Genomic DNA, 12,918 nt, shown 5'->3' with positions numbered 1-12,918 from the left:
CCTCCTCCTGCAGCCAGCCTCGGCCGGCATACCTCTGTATCTCTTTGTGCGCTTGTTTGCTCAAGCATGTGAATCATCATTCCCCTTCTACTTCGTAGCTTTGTTTGGTTACGGCGCATTTGCGCGCAATAAAGCACGGTGTCAAAAAAAGTGCAAAGTCACAAAAGAAAAGAACAATGCTAAGGCAAACACATGCACGAGTAAGTTTAGATTCGTGCAACAAAACACTTCCTTTAAAACAACTACAATTCATGTTTTGTTGATTTTGGAAGCCCCGGTGGACAAAACGGTGGTGTTTCCACTTTAACCACAATATAAGTCAAAAATAAAATGATTTAAATAGAAAATCCCCCCTTGCTTCCTTTAAACTGGCTAACATATTATTCACTGTAACTTTGGCTGGAAAAATGTAAACACGGGCTTGTTTCATCTGATTCCAAGGAGAAGCCGACCCGGTGGCAGACTTTAAAAATAACCACATAAAAAAAGCCAATCTTTACTTATTTACTAATCATAATTTATGTAGAAGCACCAATAACAAATTAAAACAGGCGCATAACCAGTTAAAAACTAATTGTAGTAGCTTTAAAATTATGAACATAAACACTTTTATGGTTAATTTGGTGGCATTTTACAGATCGTGTTAAATAGTTCACAATTAATTGGTTCCTTTTTGTAAAACCCCTTGTTTAAAGTTGTGTTTTCCTAATAATCCCATCAGAGTTCAAACTCAGAAAGACAAAAAACCCAAACCCTAATGGACTGTTGTCACTGTTGTGTGGTCCAACTGCTGTTTGTTGATTCCCGTGTTATTTCAAGCACCAGTGACCGCAGCCTGAGCAGGCAGACATGTATTCAGCAGTTAATCTGCCGGAGCATCTCGCTGCTATGTGTATTGGAGCGGCCCCATTGTTTTCCTCTATAGATTAGCCGCACAAGCACCTCACATAATCGAAAGGCTATAGACAGACTGTCATTGCTTTACACTCCACTAACAGACTACTAACACAAAGATTCAATAAAAGTCTCCCATCAGAGTGTTTTTGAACAATATATTTACTTCCATTAAATAAAACACAATAGTTTTTTTGGATGTTGGAAAAAAAAAAACATAATTCCGTACCAAATAGTATACACAGAGCAAAAACCAAATAATCTGTCGCAGGAACATTTTTGATGCTTCTTTTCTTTTTTTAAAATCCAGAATTGCTATTCTAAATCGATATTCACACAGACATTGATAATAAATTTATAATATGTTAGAAACACACAACTGGTGCGTTTTTTAGTATGTACATTCCCTTTTTGTTTGCAAGCAAAATCCTTTTTAGGGTTCTCTTTTTTTTTTAATCTTCCACATGCGTTGATAAATTGGAACCTGGAGAGGACTTGGAGGGTTATAGCGCATTCGCCTCGACAAACAGGAGATGATAATTCAAATATATATACAACCTTTTCAGTCAACAATTAACGTCCAAAAAAAAAAGGAAAAAAAGAAAAAAAGAAAAAAATCCACCAGAAAAAAAGAAGAACCCTTATGAGACAGGCCTTATTTTTTTAAACAGCAGGCCTGGACTCATCAAAAGGGGAATAAAACCTAAAATCTCCCGTTTTTCAGTTTGACTCCGACCTGGAGTTGAGCTTGCTTCAGTGGTTCAGTCTTCTAGTGCCCTTTTTTTGAAAAATGAAAAAGTAGTTGTAGTAGTCTCTTGTTCCTGTGGCCGGCTGTTTGTGATTACCCACACACTGCAAAAAATGACCACCAAAACGAGCCAGTCGGTCTTGTAATCACCCTCAAAATCATATTTTTCACCCCCCAAAAAATAAATGTATCAACTTGTCTTGATATGCGCGGAAATTTTCTAGACACAAGTGGCAAAATCTTGAAAAAGTCGGAATAGACCAACTCCGAGATGATGCCAAATGATCAAGACATTTCCTGACAAAAGTACAATTAATCTCCCTGTAGAGAAAAATACCTCTTAAAGCGCCACTACGAGCCCGTAAAGCCTCGCTGAGGTGGTTATTTTTTGCAGTGCAGGTAGGTATTAGACTGGTCTGTCCACGGCGTATTGGCAAGCGCTCAGATTAGTGGCCGGATTCTGCACGCTGGCGTATCCAAAACTCGAGTGCTGCTTGGCTTTCAGTCTCAGGCTGGCCAGGCTGGAGTTACAAGTGTCCCTGTACACGTAAGGAGGGGTCGGAGGCGCGTAGGGGCACGCCGACGTGGGCACCCCGGAGTTGAGGGACGGGTTACTGAGGTTGTTCAAGTTATTGAGGCTGTTGAGGCTGGAGCCCGGCACGCCCGTCACCGCCGAGGGCACCATGCTGGAAGTCATGGAGGATATGGAGTTGGACGGCGAGAACATGGTCTGCGAGGACAGGGGGTTGACGTTCATGGAGTTGAAGAAGGGGAAGCTTTTGGTGGATAACGAGGCCGGCGTGAGGCCCTTGGCGGCCCAGTTGTTGTACGTGTAGCTGGGGTACATGTCCTCGTACGGCTGCATGAGTCCGTTGAACTGCGGGCCGAAGCCGTTTTTGCAGAGCTCGGCTTGTTGGTTTCTTTCCCGTTTCCTCCACTTGGCTCGTCGGTTTTTGAACCAAACCTGGAGAAAAGGAAAAAACAGCAGGTTAGAGATGATATTTGACCGTTAATTAATCTTTAATAGCCTCTGTTTTTCTTTCATTGGCTAATCCGGACAGTTTTACATTTTAAAATCAACATTGCCTTAAAATATGTTGTTTTATGCTGAATTGTGCTGCTTATAAAACTGAAAACTTAATAAAAATAACTTGCCATCGTCAATTTTGTGGTGCTAAATTTAAATGTTTTTTTTCCTCCAACAATTCAAACTCTTTGCTCTCCTGTGCAGACAAACCCGCTTTGATTCTTTTGAGTCTTTATCTTGTGCAGAATACACACTGACTGGGGCTGTCACTGCACCATCTTAATGTGGAGAAGGTGGATGTGTATTCCTCTGCAGGCTTCCACTAACACACACACGCTGACCTTAATCACACAACACCAGGGCGACAATCGCAAAATACAAGCTTTGCACCTCTTTCACACGAACAGCAGAACACGACTGGTATCTGTCACCGACAAATGTCAATAGCCATGACTGTTAACAACGTAATAATGCGTAATTACGCTTAATAGGCAAATAACAAATAGATAGTTTTGTCGTATTTTATTGTGAAATTACTGAAATGTGATTAACGTGAGCCAAAATTGTTTATTTTGCATTGTGTGCAGGGGATTTGAATTATATTTAGAACATTAGATAAACACATACAATCTAATTAAATAGAGTGTATTTAAACAGGACTCTGATTGTTTGTTTTCCAGCTAAAAAATAGTCCAACATTATTTTCACGGAAAATTTCAGCCGTGCGTAAAGTTTGGTGCCCGTGCGTAAAAATATTAAGATATAAGGATATTTGCAGGCAGTTGGCACAAATTTCCCAAAATTACGCCCTCAATTTGTTTTTGTTTGCACCCTGGGGAACACTCACCCTGACCCGGGCCTCTGTGAGGTTGGTCCACACGGCTATCTCCTCCCTCGTGCTCATGTCCGGGTAGCGATTCCGCTGGAAAGTGGCCTCCAGCTCCTGCAGCTGCTGGCTGGTGAAGTGAGTCCTCTGCCGCCGCTGCCGCTTCTTTTTGGACGGATCGTCCGAGGAGTCGTCGTTTTTATTTTGGATCTTTTCTTTTTCTGTCAAGAGGAAAGAAGTGGATTGAGTCAGGGTCAGGGCGGATTAAGGCCTGCGTGCTTTAGAAAGAGAACAAAAAAAGAAAGAAAAAGATCCTGAATCCGTTGCACCGTTGGGATTAGCTGTTCCCAGTCTGACTTCACTGTGGGGGGAAAATGCTCTGAGTCATAAAATAAAAGCATTTTTATGTTTTGAGTTTTGCATTTCCCTTAATTTTTTATCAGAAGTTATTGAGCTTTTGATTCCAACTTGAGTATTTAACTGACTGACAAATTCTAGTTGACAGAGACAAGCTGTCTTTAATTTACATAACACAGAAACTTTTCACCACACAGGCCAGTGTCAAAACTAATTATCTGCGTGTTCAATGACGGATCTAATCGCTTATATGCATGCATGTAAACTCCCTGTACGTTTAGGCAGAGCGTTACGCATGACATGTGCGGCGGCCCCCTGCTGAGAACATCTGCACACCGGGCGCTTCTTACCGACTGACTCTGGGCTGGACGTGTCCGACACCGTGTGCACCTCTAACCGGTGTTTGGAGTCCACAGCCCGCTGCAGCGGCTGTAAACTCGAGGCCATCGCCAGAGCCGTGTGGTGCGTGGAGGCGAGTTTATTCCCTGTGAGGTGGTGGTGGTCTATGTTTAATGGATCCCTCATAGAGTTCATCGGTAAAAGATCAGAAAACTGTCTGTCAGAAGCAGATTAAGTCCCCTCTAGTGCGGCGAGGATGAGCGGGAAGTCCGTCAGCGGAATGTGTTCAGTTCTCCAAAAAACGCACAGCAGAGCAGCGGTTCCTCCTGTTCAGATGAAGCCCTCTTTGTGGTTTAAATGCTTTAAAATAGAGCAGTGAGCGCTGCCATACTAGCACCGGTGGTAAACAGCGGCTACCTCGGCTGACTATCAGAGTGACAAGGACAGGTAGGTGATATTAGATCCAGAGGCATACACACACTCCACCGCTCTCTGTTCATTTCAGCTGTTGCCTGCGCACTGCCTATCCAACTGCGCCTCTCTCTACACCTCCACGTCACCAGGCTGCGCCCGCCCATATTCTCTCTGACAGGCACGTCCATGTGGAGATGACGGCGGGCCCAACCAACCGGAGCCTGCGGAGACGAGATCTGTGTGCCAATGTGTTTATGCCGCGGCTGGCGCTTATTTTCCTCTTCCAAATAAAAGCATGTAAAGAGAGATGGGACGCACGGTGTACCCGCGGCGCTCCGAGGTGCCGTTGCGCAGCAGCCCAAGACCAAATAAAAATGAAAATAACACAGTTTGGCCTCATTTTATGAGATGGGTCCAGTGGCCCAGTAAAACGATGCCGTTCTATTGATACCCTGCACGCTCTCAGGCTCTGTCAGCGCAGTTTACTCAGGGACTCAGTGTGGATAAAGCGAGCCACCGAGCGAATTGTATTAAAAAAATATATGCACACTGCAAACACAACAACCTGCTACAACACGATACCGTGAAAGGACGCGAGATTAAAAGGGGAAAATAATAAATGTGACTTCAAAAGGAGGGATGTGCCGGCCTGCTCCAAAACTGTCTGTGCGTACTTGTCAACTGACGCTAACTGGTAGACATGTGCAGTATGTTAAGAGGAGCACACGTGCAGCTGGTGCAGTGTGGGGATTCAGAATATTAGTATCATCTGTTTATTCAGAGCCAGTAATGTGAGGTCAAAAGGTGGTAAAATTATTTAAGAAAAACGGTCACAAACAAGTTGTTATATGATCTTTTTATTGTGTTTTAGTTACTCTATTTCTTAGCATTATTTATAGATTCTATTCCACACTATCCCCTTGGCATCATGATTCGTTGCTTGTATGTTACTGTGAGTTTTTATGTATAACAAGCTGCTAAAACCAATTGCCCCTAGTTGGACTAATAAAGCTGAATTGAATCTAACTTGAATTTAAGCATTTTCCCACTCAGAAGGTCCAATAAATCCTCATACCCTGGATCCAACTTGATACTTGGGGATATATCTATAGTGTATTTCCATCATAAGATCCAAAACCGTGACCAAACTGGCCTAAAATGCTTTACTATCCTCTACATCCCTGTACGTAGTATATATGTGCAAGAAAAGCACCTTCAATTGTCAAATGAGGCGATCCTCTTGATCTCCACAGAGTTTAAGGTTCAAATATCCATTAAATCAACCCCTCAGTTAACTGCGCACTCTCAGTTTGTTGACGACGGATTACTTTATCTGGGTGCTTAAACCGGATCTCTCTCCTGACTTTGCGTTTGGACCCCTCAGCCAGCACTCCTGGAGTGTTTTTCTTTTTTCTTTTTTCTTTTTTTTAAATAATCTGATAAGACTCTCATTTGACTAAGAATTTCTGAAGGAGGACTTTTAATGAGTTTGAGCTGATATGCCAGTGATTTTTTGCGCTTATGGGACTAATTCCCCAAAGATTGTGACTCGTTAAGGCAAAGTAAACATGTCTAATCAAACAAATGCGACTTTAATTTTCAAGGTGGGAGATGGAGGGTGGAGAAATGTCAGCTGGGTAACAGGTGAGTGAAACATCCAAGCCAATTAGTGCGATTCAGAGAAATTATTCTTGTCATTTCCCCCGCTTTCTTATATCACAACACAGTAGATCACCATCATCATCATCAAACAGCACTTCTTCCCATGTCCACGTGGCCAGGCGGACGCCCCATTCAGCCAGCACATTTGGACTCGGCGATGTTAAGAAGTTACTGGGCTAATCCCGTGAAAGCCCCTGATATATAAATACCAGCAGACCATGCACACACACACACACACACACACACACACACACACACACACACACACACACACACTCTGAGGGAAGGAGGGTAGAGACTTTATCAAAACTAGGGAGCCAATCGCCTCTCATACAGAGCAATAAAACCTTGTTTGGATGCTCTCTGAGTAATTCAATTAAGATGATGCGTCTGTTAAGTTATAACCATTCATGTATAATTTAATAGTACTGGACTTAATTTCATTTATGCATTATAACTTTGAAGGGCGAACAATAAAAGCATGCCCTTATATTTCCAAACATTCATTAAAAGGCAGTTTTCCTAAAATATAAAAACAATGTGTGGACTCGTATAATCATAATCCCTTTAAATCATCGCTTATGACCCACTAGAAGGACACTGTACCTGTAGAGACCCTGCCCACTGCCTGTATTTCCTTATTTCCTCATTATTTTTGCTGTGTTCAGGAGCTTTATAAACCCAAAACGCTGGTATTTGACATTCTGGTAAGGAGACACAGCAATCAACTATATTTCTACTTTTTAATTTATAATCATTCATGTATAAATTACTATACTTATAATTTATTTTAATTAATAAGTGATATTTTAAGGGTACATAAAGCAATCATAACCTTACATTTCAAAACCTTTACTAAAAAGCTGTTTAAAAGTGCAATATGCAACATTTTCATTAATTAAAAAAATCTGCAGTGCCTTTTTTCTTTATTTTCTCATTACTCTGCTTTGCTCAGGAGGCTTCACCTATTCCAAAACGTCGGCATTTGACATCCTGGCAGTGAGACTCAACTTTCTGTCTACTTTTACAGGTAGAATCAGTAGCATCCGTCCGAGCTGTTCGTAAACGCACCAGAAACGTCCCAGTACGTTAAATACAGACTTTTTGTGTGGGTAAAGCGTCCTGAGCAGAGCAAAATCACGAGAAAATAAGACAATTCAGGCAGAAGACAAGATCTTTGCAGGTACAGACCCACCACCACACACTTCTAGTGGCTCATAAAAGACAATTGAAAGGGATTATACATTTCTTTTTTTGGGAAAATATTGAATAATATGCCTAAATTAAGTTAAGTTCTAATATTCATGTGCAATTTGATAGTAAATGATTAATCAGATCCGTATATTTTAAATACATTTACTAAAAGACAGTTTTGAATAGAAAAAAAATATTAGGGCCTGTTTTAATAAATGACAACAGCAATTTCTTTTGGAAACATTGTAATAATAATAATTCTGTATTTCAGAATGAGGTCAGTATTTCATCAAAATAACAATAAAACAATAATTTCCATGTCTTATTTTATACACTCTGTTGCTCCCTTTTTCCCCTCTCTTGCTGCCGTATTGTAATACTAAACTTGAAGTGGATTATCGGTTTCCTCTTCATTTCTACCTGAATGCTTTATCTCTCTTCTGCGGATTACTGCGCGCAATAGGCCTCCGCCATAGAGGGCCATTAATTAGCAATTCAGTCAATATAGGGGGAGACGACAAGGCTTTTTACATAGGATTAAGGACACATCAGATTCCTCCATTAGTATATTCCTGCTCACGAATGGGCTTTCATTATACATTTAGTTTTCCCCGGAGTCAATCCAACAAGCACCGCATATATTACAACACAACAGTTGTAGCTACGCTGCTGTGTGTGTCTATATCTTATTATCTTATTATTCTTAATCAATGGTCGTTCACACTGCGCGGCTATGAGGCTCTGCCCTCGGTCACACACATACAAACACACACACACACACACACAGGCGCGCGCGCGCACACAGCCCCATCAGTGTCGACTAAACGAAGCCGAATGAGAGTTATTGGTTATTCGTTTAAGACCCTAACAAGACCTGATGTCATTTCCCCACCACATTGGAGAATAATTAATAAATCCCACACTTTGTCGAGCAGGGATTTCTAGCTTTTGTTTAGCCTCTTACTGGGTTTTATTCTAAGATGTTATTTAGGAAAACATGCTGTCGTTAATGCGAGTAGAATCGAAAATGATAACAGAGTGCAAAACCACATGAAAACGTGTTTTGTCGTCGCGCAACAACGGCCTCACTGCGCCAAAGGACAGTCAGCTGTAAATTAAAGGGTGTAAAAGGACGCGTCAGTGGTCATGTATGTCCATCTTTTAATTATGACAAATAACATCGCTGCAGAGCTGTCAGCCTTATCAAATCCTCTCCTGATGCTCTCTCTCTCTGTGCAGTCTGTCTGCTCCGCCTACAGCCGCACAGCCACAGCCGACCGCCAGGTGTCGCTCCAAGACAGCGAACAACCTGCACCGCACCGACAGAGTCCCCGAGCAAAGAGGCCAAAATATCTGAACAAACCAGTGATATCCACTGCAAAAATACAACTAAAGCAGCTTTTTTTTCCACCACATTTTAGTCTTGTGAAGAGAAAAATGAGTGGGAGATAATTTTATTGGAAATCCATCAGAACGAAACACCTATTTTCAGGGGAAATCGACTTCATTTTCCCTTTATTAAAGATGTTAAGAAAAAAAAAATCTCACAAAACTGAATAATTAACTCCAAACGAATGCTTGAAATGGTATCTTATTTTAAACAAAAGCAGATTTTAGGATCAAGACAAAAACAAAGGTGGATTAATTAAAAAAAAACGGTAAATATATTTTTTTAAAGAAATAATAAGATATTGGCTGTAATTCACGGACACCACAGCCCTCATCACCTAGGCCTGTTATTGTCCAGTGTCATTTTTATGAAAACAAAATAATTAGGCTAAATAATATACATTCTGTTCTTAAATGTACAATTTAAACGTCCATCATGTTAAATCTGTGCTCCCAAAAAACATGTTTTTGTGTTGTTTCTGTGATCTGTGAGGATGACTCATCTGGATCAGATACTCACCTATTTGCGCGCAGGTGGTGGCCAGTTTGCGGCAGTGGGAGTCCATTATGGCAGTTTAGGGAAACCGCTTCTGTAAAAACAGACAAAAGAGCCGTAATTAGCCTTTAAGATCAGTAAACAACCCCCTGTGTTGGTCACTGACATCCAGCTCCAGCCTGCTTGTGCAGTCAGTGATGTTTGGAGTCCAGATGAGACCAAAAAGAAAGTGTTAGATTGCAAGAAAAAAGAAAATACTGGTGTATGTAAATGAATGGAAAATTCAAACACGTGTGAAGAGCAGGCGCAGTGCTGATGTTATAACAAAATAAATGCATAATGAAAGTGGGAAGCACTCAAATTACAGGTTACAAAATGTGCTTTTTAATAATGAGTGTCATTACAGTGTGATTTTTGTAATTTGTTTTTTATTATTATTTATTGTCCCAACTTCATTTTCTTGTGCTAAGAAACAACAGTCCACACACTGAGCCACGAATACATTATTCAACAAAATAATGACAACAAGCTGATATGCGTTGGAGGAAAATGAATCATCTCATTATTCTGACACATTTTCACCTGATTTCAGACATATTCTAGTCTAAAACTCCATTTTATCGCCCGTCATGTATTGTTAATTTTTTTCCCCCTTGCAGTGTAGTTTGTGTACAGTGTGAATTTGTAAAACCCGCCGTGTTTTGCATGAGCCGGCTCTGTGTTGTGGTGCAGCAGCAGCAGCAGCAGCAGCCTGCAGCAGTTGGAAGTGGAGTGATTCCGTAGTAAAATCACGGGATTAGAGTCTGATTGAGATGTCTGTCGGTGGGATATTACAAAATTCATTATCGCAGCCCTCATACTACCTCGATATGAAGTTACACAGATGGGGTTTTATTAGTCCAGGCTCACACTGTTTGCTTATGATAATTCAAGTCGGGGGGAATTTGCATGCAGTCATGCTGTTAACCATTTTTCCTCAGTTCTTCCCTTCACCTGCTCTACATCATCTGTGAGGACGCGTTTTTTTTTCCTCTTTAATTCAAGAAGATGAAGATATTGGAGGTTAAGTTTTACGGTGTGTATACCTGCACAACCTTTTCTTCTCCTCCCTCCCGTGTATCCCCACAGCAAAATGAAATAGTGGGGGTCAGGCTGTAAGGTGTAAGGTTATTGCACGCAGCCCCATGTTATCTAATCAGTGAGATTTAATGAGGGGTCCCTCCAATATTTCAGCCTGCCTGGCTGCCTGCTGCTGCTTCTCTGCGGCCTCTCACATCACAGCCGCTCTTATTTACGCATTTAATAACGGTTTTCTTTTATTGTGCACAAATGTGGACGATTTCTACATCGAAGGATTCGTTTTCACATTTTTAAAACACCTCTTTTGTTGTGGATTTCAAATCAAAAGCACATTTTCTCCAAATGAATTTAACAAAAAGGCTACATATGTATTTTTTAAAAAATTGTTTTTTGTTGGAGATTTCAAATTAAAAGCATGTATTCGATTAAACGTTACATAAAAATAGATTAAAAATAAAAAAAATAGTAAACTTTAGATTTTTTGAAAAATGTAGTTTTGTTGATAATTTCAAAATAAAGACACGTACTCCCTTATTTGTTAGGAAATGAAAATGGATTAAAAAATAATAAAATATTGTGCTACTTATCTATCTTTTAATTCTATTTATGTTGGACATTTCAAATTAAAGGCAGGGAAAGGAAAGGTTACAGGAAAAAAAGAGGCCACTTATTTAAAATTTCAAATTTAATGCATGGATACCCTTAAAAGTTGCAGGAGAAAAAAAAATCTAAATTGTTTAATAAATATATTAAATGACAAATTACGTGATGTTTTTACGTTTTAGGCAAAGCAAGGTATTGCTGATTTGAAAACACATGGCCTGTGGGCGGAAATAGCATAATACATGTTTCAAATTATATTTAACGTGTATAATAATAGTAATGATGATAATGACAATAATAAAAGTATATTTCTGCTCATGTTGTAACGGTCGTTTAGTGGTAATTAAGCCTGGCAATAAATATATATTTCTATTTTTTCTACTTGTAGATCCAATCGGAGCGGTTTAAAAATAAAGCTGCATTAATATTATGATTCCTTATATTAATCTCGTTCATCCATTCCGTCTCACTTCACGGACGCTCTGTGCTCTCAGCACCAACAGTTGATATGAGTCAGTGACTCACATGGCATCAGGCCCAGTGCAGACAGAAAGCTGGCATTGCCTCACACTGGCTTTACTTCTGAAATTAACACAGTAGAGCATGAGACTGCAGCCTTTACCGGGAGATGAATCGACTAACCTCCACCATATGGTCCTGTATTAATTAAAGGCGTGAGACCGTGAACGTCGCCTCTTTTTCCTCATTTTTCTCCTCTCTTCTTATGTTGCAAAAGGATGCAGAAGTCACGTCACTCCCCCCTTTTTTTTATTATGTGTTATTTGTGACTTGCTTTGGAGAGTTAACTCACCATTTAATTTAAGGAGTCTAGGAGCGTTTTAAAGCCTTGTTTGTTAGATTTACGCATATTTTGATGCATTTTATTTGAATTTGGGTTGACTTTTACGCATCATTTTACAGCATCATACTGAAGAGCAGCAGGTTATGATGCTAAAACACACATATGACCAATTTTTTCTGATTTTTAATCTGTATTTCACCGTTTTCTGCCATTTTCCTTACTACAGTCTGGTTTATTTTCTTGTTCTTTATTTCCCCACACTCCATCACTGTTAATGATCCATCATTATCATCCGCCGACCTGTGAGGCGAACCCTGCCCTCACATCACTTCATGCTCCGTTACTGTATGTTACAGCCGCGTCAGAAAAACACCGAACAGTCACCAAACACGAAGTGGAACAAATTCCTTCACTCGCATTAACTCACATCTCACTTTTATTCTCATTTTCTTTGCTCCTCTGCTGCACTTACCAGTCGTTGACACCGGTGGAGGTTCGACTTTTCCAGCCGTCACCGTTTTATTCTACAGCGAAGAGATAAATCCCACCGTCCAAACGCACTCAGACACCAGTGAGCTCAGCTTGCAGCGAAAATTCAACTTCAAAGTCCAGTAAGTAACGCTGAAGTTTCTGTCCGGAGATGTGAGCGCTGCTCGGATGTGTGGCTCCCCCGCTATGTTATCCAAAAAAAGCGAGACGCAGCGCTACGTTTAGGTTAGTTTCATTTATGCGCATAAATAACCATCTATTTACAGTGTGAGGAGAAATGGCGAAGGAGGCGCTTTCATCCGAGTCTCCCCTTGGTTCGTCCTCTTCTGTCTTCCTCAACTTTTTCCCCCCTGAAAGACGCTCCAAGAGTGGCGCATTTTTTCCTTCTTCTTTTGAGCTCAGAGAGGGACCCCGCGTGTGTGTGTGTGTGTGTGTGTGTGTGTGTGTGTGTGTGTGTGTGTGTGTGTGTGTGTGCGCCATGAAAGGGGTGTGTTTGTGTATGTATGCGCCTGTGTAGTCTAGCAGAGGGCAAACTTAGAGCCTCTCAACTTTCAACAACAATCAAACAAAAAAAAAAAAATCAGTACGGCGTTTAAAA

General features: G+C 40.7%; 1 protein-coding gene across 2 annotated transcripts; it reads right to left on the bottom strand.

Annotated features, from left to right (window-relative positions):
- Positions 1-1,038: 1,038 nt before the first annotated feature.
- On the bottom strand, positions 1,039-12,700 carry pitx2 (paired-like homeodomain 2). 2 transcript variants are annotated; one of them, XM_084719696.1, is made up of 4 exons: positions 12,304-12,700; positions 9,371-9,440; positions 3,517-3,716; positions 1,039-2,606 (listed from the first exon to the last, which is right to left on the bottom strand). In XM_084719696.1, exons 2-4 carry the CDS (start codon positions 9,414-9,416, stop codon positions 2,049-2,051), a joined length of 804 nt encoding a protein of 267 aa, XP_084575822.1. In that variant the 5' UTR covers positions 9,417-9,440; positions 12,304-12,700; the 3' UTR covers positions 1,039-2,048. The 2 variants fall into 2 exon arrangements, with proteins under 2 accessions (XP_084575822.1, XP_084575821.1); XM_084719695.1 differs by lacking the exons at positions 9,371-9,440; positions 12,304-12,700 and adding an exon at positions 4,203-4,838.
- Positions 12,701-12,918: the final 218 nt, after the last annotated feature.

Source organism: Lutjanus erythropterus, chromosome 5 (genome assembly GCF_056507025.1).
Source record: "Lutjanus erythropterus isolate fLutEry1 chromosome 5, fLutEry1.hap2, whole genome shotgun sequence".
NCBI classification, from domain to species: Eukaryota; Metazoa; Chordata; class Actinopteri; order Lutjaniformes; family Lutjanidae; genus Lutjanus; species Lutjanus erythropterus.
The sequence above is the reverse complement of the archived record's forward strand: the minus strand, read 5'-3'. Positions and strand labels throughout refer to the sequence as shown.

Bases quoted from the DNA above. Each gene is read 5' to 3' on its own strand.
- pitx2 (XM_084719695.1), bottom strand. From the start codon at position 4,386: ATGAACTCTATGAGGGATCCATTAAACATAGACCACCACCACCTCACA. The intron at 3,717-4,202 runs GTAAGAAGCGCC...TCCTCTTGACAG, and splicing joins GTCCAGCCCAGAGTCAGTCG to AAAAAGAAAAGATCCAAAAT. The intron at 2,607-3,516 runs GTGAGTGTTCCC...CCTTTTCTCCAG, and splicing joins TCACAGAGGCCCGGGTCAGG to GTTTGGTTCAAAAACCGACG.